General features: G+C 43.3%; 1 protein-coding gene across 2 annotated transcripts in view; it reads right to left on the reverse strand.

Annotated features, from left to right (window-relative positions):
- The window catches only part of ADNP2 (ADNP homeobox 2), a 22322-nt gene extending 8891 nt beyond the window's left edge, over nucleotides 1-13431 (reverse strand). For both annotated transcript variants that reach the window (XM_018556321.1, XM_018556319.1), the window contains exons 1-2: nucleotides 13374-13431; nucleotides 4360-4477 (exon numbers count right to left, since the gene is read on the reverse strand). In XM_018556321.1, coding sequence (XP_018411823.1) covers nucleotides 4360-4467 — 108 coding nt within the window. In that variant the 5' untranslated portion in view covers nucleotides 4468-4477; nucleotides 13374-13431. The remainder of the gene's footprint in view (nucleotides 1-4359; nucleotides 4478-13373) is intronic.
- Nucleotides 13432-14896: the final 1465 nt, after the last annotated feature.

Here is a 14896-nt window from a genome sequence, read left to right on the forward strand (position 1 = left end):
CTCCCAACATGCAGTTTTGTACATTCATCATATGGCCATTTATAATGGGTTGAGGACCAAAGATGCACTAACCACACTCAAAAATACGTCACCACAATACACAGAGCATACATAGCACACATTGTCGTTGTCCCCCCTTTTAACTGCCAATTTCCTGTCTAATCCCCTCCCGTTTAACTGCCAATTTCCTGTCTAAATGACAACTGCATTTTGCTTCATTAATATGCAGATCAAAAGGGTGAACTTTGATCTGTATATGTTGTCAGTTAAAGAACTTTTTACAAATTTGTAAACCCCCCATAATTTAAATTATATTTACACACACAAAAAAAAAAAAAATTAGGGATGCACCAAAACTAGTATCAATATTGGTGCCGATACCGAGTATTTGGGTGAGTACTCGTCCAAATGATCCGATGCCTAGCACGAGTACTTCCGGTATCAGTAAGCCAGGCAGTGCGTCATTACACGCTGCCCTGTCTCCAGATTGGCCGGAGTTCTGGCTGGAGAGGCCCCGGGGACACACACACACTTGTTTTATCACGCAGCCTGGACTTACAGTACTCCAGGACGGTGCTCACACATCATTCCACGAGTGCTGCTTAGTCATGTCATCCGCAAGAAGACTAGAAAGCTGTAATATTACCAGACCGGCTAAAAAAATGCAGGTAAAAGACGTAAATAGCTGGAGTTTTGCTTTAAAAACCATCCCTAATTAACTCCTCAGCATTGGTTCATTTCCTCCCTGAGGTGAACAGAAGCAGAGAGGTGTGACAGGCTCCATTGCAGTGGTTCATGTGTCACAGGGCTACCCGACATTCAGGAGGTTATAATATCACCTCATTAATGCCAGTGTTTTGTTTTATTTGGATCACAAAAGGGGATTTTTCATTTAAACTACTGCGCAGCAACCATGTGCCAAGCATTTAGCACTGCAAAGCATCATGGCTGCAGTAATGTATACAGCACTGTCCTGCTGTAAATGCCAACATAGCTGGCTGAGAAGCAGTAAATGGGAACCAACCGCCTGGTTTTACCACCTCTCAGCCGCCTGGTCTAAACAAGGCCTGAAGAACTGCATGACAAAAACAGATCACACACACAATTCAATATGCATCAATTGCTGGATGAACAGTGACATATAACCAAACAGTACTTAAATTTTTTTTATCTACTGCAACAGAAGTAATACATATAGACATGGACACTGGAAGCAACATAAAAATTACACACAGCGGGCATAGAAAAGAAAAATCGACTGTTTAAAAATAAATCACATTTTGTTGCTTTGCAGCCTGAAATGAAGACCGTTTTAGGTGATCCTTTTTCCAACTTCGTGATTCTGACTGAATTTTTTATCATTTTCTGACCTGTTGGTGTTATATCTTTCACTTGGATGTTATAAGTTGCACTGAATAAATATAGCTAAATACAACAAAAACTGTGTCTTCATTTCAGGCTGCAAAGCAACAAAATGCGATTATTTTTAAAGGGGGGGGTGATTCTTTTCTATACCCACTGTAAATATGAGCCCTCATAGAAAGTTCAGCCACCTTTCTACTCCAGAAGCCATTTTCTTCATGTTCAGCGAGCTGTACTGAGAAACACAAGTAGAACCTCCCTTGAGCACTGAATCTAGCCAGGGTGGAGGAGTGTTTGGGAAATACAAACGGTTGTAACTTGATGACCATTGTCAGACAGAAAATGACACAAAATTAAACATTTTACAGCTGTCACACAAACAGGATGAGAGGAGAAATCTTCCAATGGTGATATCAGTTATGGTGACAGCTGTGAGCAGGGTATTGCTCCTCACTTTGTCAAAATTTCCTTCTACTTCCAAGGCAAAAAGTGAATGAAAATGCAGACAAAAAAAAAAATCTGCCTATCGCCTCCCATGTTTGCCATTAAATGAACTCTAAAAATTCATCTCATCAAATCATCCCCACACATTCACTTCAGGGGTGTGGAATTCTTATCGCCCGGCAGCAGGGACATGTTCTCAGCGCAGGTTTCTGTTTTTTTTTTCTACCGGTACATGCATCCTTGCTTGCCCGAAAAGTAGAACAGAGGAGCCACACTTTTAGTACAAGTGATCTCTGCAGCTACTGGGATCACTTAGAATTAGCCTGCTTGTCTTGACGCCCCTCTCCCCCACCATGGTTTTCAGGGTCCCCCCTCTTCTGGGGAACACGGGACCACAGCAAATGACATCAGGATGGAGAGCAGGGAGCAGTTCTCCGGTCTGCTCACAGCCTTCCTGTCTCAGCCGTCACACGAGATCAAACTCCTGTATTGGAGGTGACAGATTCCATAAAATGAGCCTGTAGCCTCCAAATGCTATCACAAAGGGGCTTGTTAACTTTATTGCTATCACACAGGAGTGGAAAAAAAATTTTTACATTAATAAAAGAGCAAAATAAAATAAAAATGTTAAGAATTATAAAAGTTAAAAAAAGCTGTCTGAGCAATTCCAGCAGCATGTCAGCCCTGTCATGTACCCCCGGCTGTAGCCAAGGATGAAGCTAATCAAGCTCGATCTCTGCTTACCTCCACTGGACTGCAAAGGTGACATTAGGGGTCTAATAAACTCCTAATATCTCCTTAAAGAGAACCTGTCATCACTAATCAGCTATCACAGAACACCCAAAATTATGTACAATGATTGCACCAAACACGCACATTGTGTATCACCATGCACACCAGTGTAAAGGGCAACAAGTCTAGGCCATTATTCCCGCTAACTATCAAGCCCGCAAATTTTGAGACGTGACATGTTTGCCATTTACTTTATGCACCTCACTAAAGTTAAGAATGCATTTTTCTACTGGAAATTGGGTTAAAAAAAAAAAACTGCTGCACTAATAGTGTGCAACATTAATTGCAACTACCACCATTTCCTAGGATCTTTGCTTTCACAAAACTTTCGGGAGCTCCAAGAAATTTTAAGGCTGAAAATGTGTATTTGTGTGCAAAAAAAGAATGCAAAAATAGATTTCATGGTGAAAGGGCAAAAAGCACCATAAGGTGCTCAATGTTACATTTACTTGAAAGTGACTTTCTGTGCACCTGGAGCTCTGGACACTCATCAGTAGGCCACAAAATGTTCCATTTTGGAGATCAGCCCTGCTTCCAGAGCAAATGCCTACCATCCTACTATATAAAATAAGATAACTAAAAGGTGGAAGAGAAGGGCATAGGCCTGGGTGTGGGACTATTCCGCAGCATTAAAAAATTCATAAAATCATACAAAACAAAATGACCCTTGATGTGCTTACAAGACTTTACACATGGCTATATAACAACTTTAAAAATATACACGTCAGCAGACTTACTTAGTGTGGATCAGTATTTGTGGACACCTTATCCTTGTAGCGTTTTTTTTTTGCAGAACATAAAGAGTCTGCACCGCTGCTTCTGCACTGTATGTAGTATAGCCTATAGTAATCGGCTTCTTTTTTAATTTAAGCTTTAGAAATGAAAGATAGGGGTTGATTGGTTGCCATGAGCAACTGCTCCAGATTCTGTCTCCTCCAGTTCTGATTAATTCCCTTCACTGTATACATGTATATTGCATACTGCAGATGTGCCTACTCCAATGTTAGGGGTACAACTATCAGTACCCCAATATTATTTCAAAGCCACCAGCACTATAATGCAGGCTCCAAAAGGTGCCTGCATATAACCTATAGACACCTCACTTCGCAGATCCAGACCACCAAATCCCAGGATGCTAAAACTGGAAAGTTTGTTGTATCCAAGCACTGGTTCCTGTCCCTATTGTCAAGGCGCTGATAGATGAATTCCTAAATTGAGAGGAGCAGAAAGATGTGAATAAGACCTCATTAACAAGGAGTATGTTGCTTCATACATCATAAAGGTCTTTTTATGCGCACGGAGCTGCGGGAAGAATCATGCAGGCAGTTCATGCAAATCTAAGACGACACAGGAACTGTGTGCCCTTACAAGCTGCTTCCCGCAGCTCTGAGTTTTGACAGCCGCGCACAGACAGTGTATAGACCTGGATACATCACGTCTGTGTCGGCATCAAAAACCAGCCCTTAACTGTACGGGCCAACATGTCCCTTAAATTATGGTCAATAAAGTGTGAAATAGGAAATTATTCTGTATGAAAAAGAATTTTGCTGCAGTTTGTTGGAATTAGATGAAAGTACAAGCCTGTAACCTACACTAACAAGATGTGTAACAATTGTAAAACTGACTGATCACAGTCTGTTGCAGTGGTCATTTTATCTGGAACAATCTGACACCTGCTTGCAGAAAATGGCTTTACGTTTATTTATTCACATAAACCTCAAGATTTTGTGCTACACAGAGAAAGCTTAAAAATTTACTTACCTCATATGCTTCTCTACACGTGTCTAAACCAATCTGCAGCAGCAACTGCTTCACCCTTTTCCTGGCCTTTCTGATTTTCTCCAGATTATTGACAGGTGGTTGAAACATTACTGCAGTGCTAAAATAACATACAGTGTTATAATGGGTTCCACTCAAACGAAATAGGTATTCAAGTTTATTATTCACAGAGTTTAGTGTCATGTAGGATCACAATCGCTCATTATTTAGCAGATTTAAATATCACTTGTAATATATTATTTTTTATTATATAGTTTTATTATTTACAATATTGCAATCACTACGGATAGCACACTATGTTGAAAACATTTGTTGTGTTGACCCATTTCAATTGCTTTTGTTTGAATTGTTCATTGCAAACAGCTGGTAGTCCGTAAACCTTGCCAATAAACCTGATCTGCAAAGGGGGTTAAATCATTACAACTGTATGTGGAGTCACAAAGTTGAGATTTCTCCCGTGGTGCCACATATATGGGGGCATGCTTGTGAGGTGGGTGCATTAGAGCCACAGTGACTGTGGTTTTGGTGGAATATAAAAGCTAAAGTTTAAAAAAAATATTTTTGTAAATAAAGCCTTTTTTTTATTATGAAGGGGTAACCATATCTTTTTGCACAGCTACAAAAAGTAAGCTTGGAAGCATTGTCCTTCAGGACAAAATTTTTACTAATTGAGGACTGACCACAGAGGATAGCATAACCCTTTACATTTCAGTGGTGATTACTGCAGTCCAAGTAAATATAACATCTTACGAGAACCAAAGCAGCCACATAACCCCCTTCACACTGAGCTACAAGCTTTTTCAGCGCTGATTTGAGCGGATCGACATTGCACAATTTGTTGCGCTACGTAGCGCTTCTTTTGGCAGTCTATTGGGGCCAAATCGCTCGAAATCCACCGAAAAATAGCTTCAACCAATGTCATGACATTGATAAAAAACAAACAAATCAATGCTTTCAAAAACAAACATTTCTCACATTTCCATGCTTCTAAACATCTCTTATTGGTTTCCTATTCCAAGTGTTTAAATATTTTCTCTCCCACGACCATACAAGAAAACTGATAGTCTTCAAGCTGCACTGACCACACGAGCAGATAATCAGTCCTGTAAGTTACATTTGCCACAGGAATGTTTTTTTTTAATAATTTGTTTTCCTCTGCCCAATAACTCATGAAAGCACCACTCTTTTGCATGCACTGTGTTTGAAATGAAATGTTGATTGTATAACTGCAGTAACTGTTTTTAGGAATTGTACTTGTTCTACCTGTAAAAGAAAATACATTCACATGCTGTCTGTGGCTTACAGAGTCTACTACAGGCTGAGACCCTATACACACACAAAATAAAAATGATTAGAACTAGACCTATAATTGAAATCAATACAGCTCCCTCACAACACTTAACCCCTTCGTGACTGACGACGTACAGTGTACGTCGCCAGCATCGGGGCTGTTTAAACAGACTCCCGGCGACTTTTTTCCGCCGGGACTCTGTTTAAACTTGTAGAGCCGACTGTCGGCTTTACAACAGAAGCGATCCTGGCGACTTACCTGTCGCCAGATCGCTTCTGCGTCCCGAAGAAGGGGCCGCCCCCCCAGGTTAAAGGAGAACTATGAGGTGAGTGATTTTCACTCAGCCTCATAGTTCTAGCCGACCTGTGAAAAAGAGCCGTGACAGGGGAGGGACTGTATTCCCCCCTCCCCTATCCGATCCCCCAGCGCTGACTGGCAGAACGGACAGGGGCGGGTACAGCTGGCTCTGCCTCTAGATAGGCAGAGCCAGCTGTCACTCACGCAGCTGTGCGGATCCAGACATAATTGTCGGGATCAGTTCCGGCGTCTCAGTATACCGCGAGCTGTAGCTTGCGGTATACTGAGCTTACGGTGACGGGAGGACACTAGTTTGTGTCCTCCCGTTACCCTTAGGGGAACTATGAGGAAAAGCCCTGACCCCATAGTTCTTCAATAAAAAAAAAAATGTATTTGAGTGCCAAAGACAGTTTAGGGATCACTGATGCCATTTGATTTGTATGCAGCATTGTTTCAACGGTTGTGCGACTATAACTGTACCATCTCTGTACTTAGAATCTACTAGCAGCAGAAGTAATATGACATCACTTCCATTTGTGAGAAGGCCCCACCCATCAATTCCACTGCAAGGCATTCATCAGTACAGGATTAGGTTATTTGCACACACCAGGGCTACAAAAAAAATAAAAATAAAATCCTAGGAGCCAGGTAGCCATTGCTCAGCTGGCAACTAACTTTTGAGGTTCTCTATTGTCAATGGAGCTGGCTCTTAAAAAGACCTGCTGACTCCTAGATTGGACAGACTGACTCCTCAATTCCATATGGATTTGTCCACCCATGGCATAATTATATACTCACTTTGAGTAGTGTCCCCTTATAAGATGTTAAAAGCCCAGATACAGCTCCATCGTGAAGTGCGCAAATGACTGCTCGCATACACTGTGAGCAGCTATTCGGGACTCAGGAATGCCGGTAACTGCTGACAATCAGCAGTAACCATCCATTAATAAAAGAATTAAGCTGTTACAAATAGCAGATCGCTATCAGCAATCTGGTATTTGACAGGTGAAAAAGCAGAACAGTGTGCACACCTCTCTGCTATTTATATTTTGACAGCTTTGTAGAGATCCTATGTGTTACATTCTTCAGCATAGAAACATGTAACAATATATTTCTTTGCGGGAACAATGTTTCGAGTAGTCTCATCGTCTGGGAATGATCAGGAGCCTTTGTGAGATCTGAGCCTGACATGCGGTCATGATCAGTATCACCAAGGTTATTATTGGCTGTTCCTAAGTTTGGAGCAGCCTAATAGCCACAAATGTAAAAACAATTATTACATTATCAAGCAGTCATAGTAATTGCTTGATATAATTGACACCAAAAGGAAGTATATAAAAAAAAAAAAAGTTAAAATATTTTTACAAAATAAAAAATTATATACACAATATATTTGTACTCTAACATTTAGCAGATTTGTTTATCACACTTAAAGGTTATTTTTTTAGCCCCCCCATGATGACTTTTAAGTATGTTGCTGCCCGTAAGTGCGACAGTTAGAGACATTTGGTTACATTGTATGCTAGGCAGGGGTGTGGACATTTTTGAAAAAACTACTTGTCCAAGGGCTAAAGCGGGGGCCAAATCTACTTGTCCTTCATAATAATCTACTTGTCCTGATACAAAAAAAAATTGTTTTAATTAAAACTAGGGATGCACCAATACCGCTTTTTGGGTATAGAGTACGAGTACCGATATTTTGCTTTCGGTACTCACCGAGTATCGGTGCTTCTGTTTGCATGGAGCAGGCTTCCCGGGCAATCAGAAAGCCAGGCAGCGGGGAATGAGATGCTACCCGGCTTCCTGACTGCCAGGGAAGCCGACTCCATGTTGTTTGGCCGGCTTGATTGTGAATGGCTTGGAAGCCGGTTTCCCGGCCAATCAGGAAACCCAGCGGCGAGTAATGACCTGATTGTCCAGGAAGCCGGCTCGATGCTGATTGGCTGGGAAGCAGGCTTCCCAGCCAATCAGCAAGGAGCTGGCTTCCTGGCCAATCAGGAAACTGGGAGGCGGGTCATTAGTCGCTGCCCCGCTTACTGATTGCACGGGAAGCTGGCACCATGCTCACCTACGGCACTGCCGGTCAGAGGAAATCTACCTCAGATCAGAAGTTCCGGTATTGGAGAAGATATCGAGCATTTGGGCGAGTACAAGAGTCGCTGACCAATGAGGTTGTGAATTTGGGGAGCCAAATTCAAAATGCATAGGGCAGGACTGCGATGCACAGTACATGGTAAGGACAGTACGGGGTAAGGACAGTACACCTGTACCGGCGGAGGGTAAGGACTGTTTGCCGAAAGGTAAGTATAGCCGGGAGATGGGGGGGTTTTTGGGAGAGACGGGGGCCAGATTTGATCGGGTAAATCCATTTTCCCATATTACCTGGGCAAGTGAACTTGCCCTTTAATGCACATTGTGCGTGAGAGAGTTCTGCTGCCTCGCTACCACAATATGGCACAGTGAAATGGTGGCAGCACTCAACGCACACACACAATGTCCTATGCGTGCGTTTATTTGCATGCAGATGGCGGGGGCATCGGGGTTGGTTTTCATTTTTTTTATTTTATTTTTCACATTGTCACTTTTTTTAAAATATAAATTAATTACTTTTTTATAACTTTTTTTTTATTTTTTACCCCCACCTAATTTTATTTCTATTACATGGGGATTTAAAATCCTCTAAGTCAGGCCTTCTTAAACTTTCTCCACTCGTGACCCCTTTTTGGCCGAGGAAATTTTTAAGGGACCCCAGCGTCGGACCGTAGTGATGGTTTGGAGGTGACAGGTTCTGGAACCTGCCCTCCAACACAGATTGAGATGTTCTGTGTAGTTCCTGACAGCTGAGACAGGTGGCGCTGTCATCACAGCGCCACGGTCTCAGTGATAACACAGAGCAGACGAAAAACGGACGTTTTTCGTCTGCTCTGCGGGCTCTATGGTGAACTCATGTTCCGTGGTCTCGGGTCCGCCAGAGGAGCGGGGGATCCCGAAAACCACGAGGGGGACAGAATCGCTTCTCGTTTCATTCAAGTGATCTGATAAATGATCAGATCACTTGAAAACGAGCGGCGGATCCACACTGTACACTTAGCTCTGCTTGTCCCGAAGCGGGGCTAAGTGTACAAAAAAACTACTCGCCCGGCACCCGAAACTGCATGTCCCGGGCGATAGGAATTCCACACCCCTGTGCTAGGTGACCACTTCGTTTTTAGAGAATAAAAAATTAAATGTTAGCTTTTAGTTGTAGGCCAAGAAGTACAGAAACATTTCTGAAATCCTAGGAATGTGAGGTGTTTATGGGCTATATATTTACATCACATATGTCCTCTAAAAAACAAATATATAATGTGTGGGTACACTTCGTAAAAAGTACATAAATGTCGTGGAAAAAAATAACACCAAAAATATTTTAAAAAGTGTGTCAAGTCACTAAAGTACAGAAACCGGGGGAAAAAAAAGCTCAGTCATCTAAACATCGAAAGGTCCACATATTTTCTTGGCACCCATAATCCTACATGGGCCTTGTTGCTGGTTTGAAGAGCATGTGAAACTGTTGACACCTCTCCGGTAAGTCTAAACATGACTGTTCCACATTATGTTCTCCAGGGTTGGACAGATCCTAGGAGACAGGTTGACAATGCCACTTAATTACAGCAGGCACCTAATGTTTGAGGTTTTCTCTAGCTGTCAATGGAGCTGGCTCCTAAGAAAATCCACCCCTTTGTTACTCTAAATACTCACATGCCAGCACCAGGTACCGCTTTTTTTTTTTTTCCATACAAAAAAAAGAACAAAACTATTTAACCCTTGCATATCTGAGAATATTCAGAGAACTCTGACAAATGTAAACCAGCCTTTATTGCCAAGGAGTCCACTTGTTAGTATACCACCAGTGGTGGGTGTAATATTTCAACACAGTCAGTCTAATGGTTCTGTTTTTACACTATTCTGATAGCCATGTACCTGAATATCCATTTTCATGCAAAGGATTTAAAGTAGTATTAAAACTTTTTTTCAATAATGAATCAAGATTAAACAGTCGGTTGGCGGCACCTGTCAGAACACCCGACAAGAGTCGGTAGCTCATTGGCTGCCGGCTCCTTTGATCAGTTGATCAAGGGATGCCAATTGAAAGGCTGCTGAAAGCGGCAGTGTCGAACAGTGTATGGGCACTTTAAGCCTGGCAATTCAAAAAATTGCAAGTCATGTTGCTTGTAGGTTACAGCCATGCTGCAATCCTAATATTTGGACAGTTGTGCTGTAAGGGCCCGTTCACACCATCCAGTGTGTTCATTGCACAGTCTCGTAGGATGAAAGCAGTGGATCTCTTAATCAAACCCTCACTTTGTACTGGGGCGGGAAGGGGTGTGACAGTGCCCTTTATTTCAACAGCACCACAGACCCAGCTCCCGCTCTCAGTATGATTGCCCGCACCAGAATGCATGTTACTGCAATGCCCTGCATTCCAGTGTGATTGCAAAAAAAGTGCATGCACGTTTTTTTTAAATTATTGAACACTATTGTTAGAATGAAGAAGCAATGCAACACAGGTTATTATTTCACAGCTGGTACCGCCAAGATCCTGGAAGGTGATTAAGTAGGTGTACTGAAAATTAGTCAGAGGTGGACCATTTCAGTGCTGGGAATGTAGTGAACTTTAAAAAAAAATGAACTTATTCTTGTATATCTCTATACGAGCAAGTCTGTGGAAATTAAAGTGACACTAAACTCTGGATTTAAATCTTAAATGCATTCACATACCCTATTAAAAAATGTATCTTATCTGTGCATCACTCGGCTGTATATCCTCAAATCTCTGAAGGGGTGTCAATTCTTCTTTACTCTACCCAATAGTATTTTTTTAAATTCCCTGCAGCAGATATTCAGACTTAAAGGGTTATTAAACCCTTGCATGTTTTTGCATACGTCAACTGCTAGCAAGAAGTAGATATATGCAAAAACATTTTTTTTTATTTTTAAAAAGGACTTTAAACATACCTGTGTCTTCCCCACGCGCTCCCGTCCGAAAAGCTGAAGCCTCAGGCGGTCGCAAAGGATCTTGGGGCGGTCGCATGTGCGCTTCAGATGTTCAACCGGGAGACGAGGAGAGACACAAGGTAAGTCTATGGAGCAGCATGCACCAGCACAGACACAGCGGGACATAAACAAAAGAGGACAGTGGAGTCAGCTCTGGATCGGAGACCCACACCAGCGCAGGAGGAACAGCTAAAAACTACAGGAAAGAAGAACATGATTGGATTAAGAGACATCATTTAAAAGGAGAAAGGGCTTAGGGCTTTTCACCATAGTTCTCCGAAGGGTAACGGGAGGACACAAACTAGCGCCCCCCCCCCCCCCCAACGCCAGTCAGCGCTGGAGGATCGGACAGGGGAGACTAGAATCCAGGTCACCCCCCTCTGCAGTGACAGGATCGAGAAGTGAGCAAACGCTGGTATGCGTTTGCACACTTCCCGATCTACTGAGCCGACCTGTGACAGTTTCAGTGTAACCGGTCGGCTCAAATTATGAGGCTTAGTGAAAAGCACTCACCTCATAGTTCTCCTTTAAGGTAAGTCCCTACAGCAGGATTGGGAAGGGGGAACAAAAAAGTTTGACTATAATGTCACTTTAAAATTAGATGCCACTTCTTTTTCTACTAAAGCTTTCATTTTCCTCCTCCTTTGTGTGGTCCCAATATTGCTGCCCTATTTTCATGTCGTCTGTGTGCCTCCTTGTCCTAGCAGGCCATGGAGAAATGCGTTTTTACACACTCCCAGCAGCAAGTATAGCCACAGGCAGACCTGAAGCAAAGCAATCTAGCTGTCAGAATACAATAGCCACAGTGGGATATTTATCCACCCATGCTGTTTTTTTCTGCTCAAGCCACTAGCTTAACAAAAAAATTAAATCTAAGTGCACAAGCAACTTAAAGGATAGGTACTGGAAGAGTGAAATGTACTCTTCCAATAGGTTTGGCTGGCGTGTGATACTGCAGCTGTCACACCCTTGCTCTATAGCTCAAGAACTGCTGATCACTCAGCTTGCAGTCTCTCCATGTGGAGAGCCGTCAGTCACTGCCCTCCTGTGGGAATTTCCCCTTCTCTATTCCTCCAGGGCTCACTGGGGGATAGAGAGGGGAGGTGGCGCGCACAGCCAGGTGTCAATCAAGCATGGGGGTGGATCCTGACAACTGCAGCCCGGCTCTACACGGTCAGCATACAGCAGGCAGTAACCCACTAGATCAGGGGTAGCCAAACTCCGGCCCTCCAGCTGTGATGAAACTACAAATCCTGTGATGCATCTATCTCTGGGAGTCATGTCTTTGGCTGTGAAAATCTTGCAATGCCTCATGGGATTTGTAGTTCCACCACAACTGGAGGGCTGGAGTTTGGCTACCCCTGCACTAGATGCTGACTTTCAGTCACAGGACGACATTAATAAATGTACTCCTGTGACCCAAAAGGAGGACTAAAGCCAAAAAAGGTTTCGGTTTAGTTTTCTATTAAAGCCCAAATTCAGGAAAGTTTATAGTTTACAAAAACACACTGGGTGTGTAAATCATAAAAAATCTATACGTTTTGTGTGAAGGACTGCTACAAAGCACAGAAACTTTACTCCTGATCACAACGATGGTCTTCTCCACACTGTGTGGAGTAGGGAAGGATGTGACTCAAGCAATCAAGTCCAGGGGGGCTGGCAATGTGATTGGGATGATGTGCCATGTAGTCTCAAAAAGGGGCTATGGCCAGTGGTGGTGATAACCCCTATGTATACTACTTTACCGAGTAGTGCTGTATGTGTGGATCCATTCAATCTAATATTATTCATCTAGTCATATGCCAATGCAGATGTGTAACTGCCACTGTGGGATATGTATAAAGGTAATAGAGGATTGAGCAGGGGCAGGATCGTGTGCCCAATCACTGTCCGTGATACAGAGGCCAATGCCATAGGGAAGGCAATTCCCGCTCCCAGGCAGCTGAGCATCCATCCGCAGCGCCCTCATTGGATAACATTGCAGCCAGTATAACAGAACACTGTCGGCTTTCCAGTCTCGAACAAAGTGAGATACACGTGTAGACAGAAGTCAGAGGAAGGAAAGGGACGAGCAGCTGCACTGACACCCGGTAGAGGAGAAGCGGCGGACACCGAGCACCTCCTGACCAGGGGAGACACAGCGGACACACCGCTCCTCCTCGGGGTGGCTGGCACAACCCCCTAGGGGGAAGAGCACGGCACGCTACATCTGCCCTGTACGGCGCTGGGAATCATGGCGCCCCCCGTCAGGGAAGGGAGGAGTCGCCGCCACAGCTGGAAGAAGAGCCGGTACAGCCGCTCCCTCCCCGTCTCTCTCTCTCTCTCTCTCTCTCTCTCTCACACACACAATAGCCACACGTGGTGCGCTTACCTGGCACAGCCAGAGAGCAGTGCTCCGCTTACTAGAGCCCCGGGCCTGGCAAAGTCCGCCTCCTACAAACGCTTCTTCCTGCCGGTACAAGCCGCCGTCCCCGCCCCCTTCCTTCCAGGAGGACAGACAAGGTCCGCAGTCACCGATTGGGTGGGCGTGCTGGCCGTGTCTGCTCTTCTCCCGCCACCGAGATGCCTTCCCCCCGACTCTCTCACAACCAGAAAATGGCGGCCGGGTATATACGTAGGAAGTGACGTCACGGACCCTATAATTTGCATTCACCAAGTGTCCACTATCAGGCCACGCCCCCTTTCATTGTATTTTTAGGGCTCTTTATAAGTCACCCTTATGAATATTCTGCACAGTCCATAAGGGGTCCACTTAATTTTGGGGTGCCAAAGGCTTTCAACTGCACCCCAAAGCAGGTCCTGCTCGCCCACCCCCCTATTATAGTTAAAATGAAGGGTGTGAGCTTACCTGAACAACTCTCGCGTTGCTTCCCGGAGCTGGTGACGTCACGAGAGGCGGGGCTAAACGACAGGGCTGTGACGACTGAAGTCACGTTATTTTTTAGACCAGCCCCTCCTATGTAAATTATATGGGCGGTGAAATGAAACCCCGCCCACAGCTGTGTAGCCAATAGGAAAATGATTCTGGGAGTGTCTTTTTTTTTTCTTTTCCTTATTGGAGGGAACCACTTGGCTTTCATCAAGCAATGGATGGATACAATGTAAGAGTGGAAGATGAGAAAATAATAAATATGTCATACATGATGGTTACTTACCAAGCAATTTTACAGCAATTCACATTAACAGAGTTAATAAAAACTTTATACATATATATGAGATTTAAGATATAGCTTCAGAGCAATGTTTCCCAGTTGTTATGTATCCAGTTATAATGAAATTACCATCAATTGTTATGTATATATATGTGTATATACTCACCAACCTTTCTCAGGATGAGTGACCTATGCAGTGCCATTATGTAGAGAGTAATATGCAAATTGCAATGTTTCTTACATTGCTTTTCTAATTTGACAGACTACTGTTGATATTAAAAATACAATATGAGCTACAGATTTATATATGTAAGTAATTGATAAGAAAACTGTCCTAGATTAGAAATGAATGATCTATGAAGAAAATCATATTACCCAGACTATTAACCCTTCAGCTTAATGCACTCAGTCATACATATAAAGGTATGCCTACCACATACAGGAGCACAAGGTGTACTATACCTGATATATAAAGACAAAACATTTCATTTGGATATAGAAGGGAAGCGTCAGTAACCCTGGCAAGTTTCTATTGCTGTCTGTTTCCCCTCCCGGTGAGCATTGTCACTGGGGCTGACAGTGAGGAAAATCCCAACATTATGACTTGTCATCAGAACAAGAATAGAAGGGAAGTCTTCCAATGGTAATAATTGCTACAGTGACTAGGAGAGGATTTCCCTCAACTTGAAGACATTATCTCCCACTTCCTTTTGTGTTTATGGGGGAATTAATCAAAACTGTC

This window comes from Nanorana parkeri, unplaced genomic scaffold (genome assembly GCF_000935625.1).
Source record: "Nanorana parkeri isolate BGI_ZX_2015 unplaced genomic scaffold, ASM93562v1 scaffold233, whole genome shotgun sequence".
Classification (NCBI taxonomy): Eukaryota; Metazoa; Chordata; class Amphibia; order Anura; family Dicroglossidae; genus Nanorana; species Nanorana parkeri.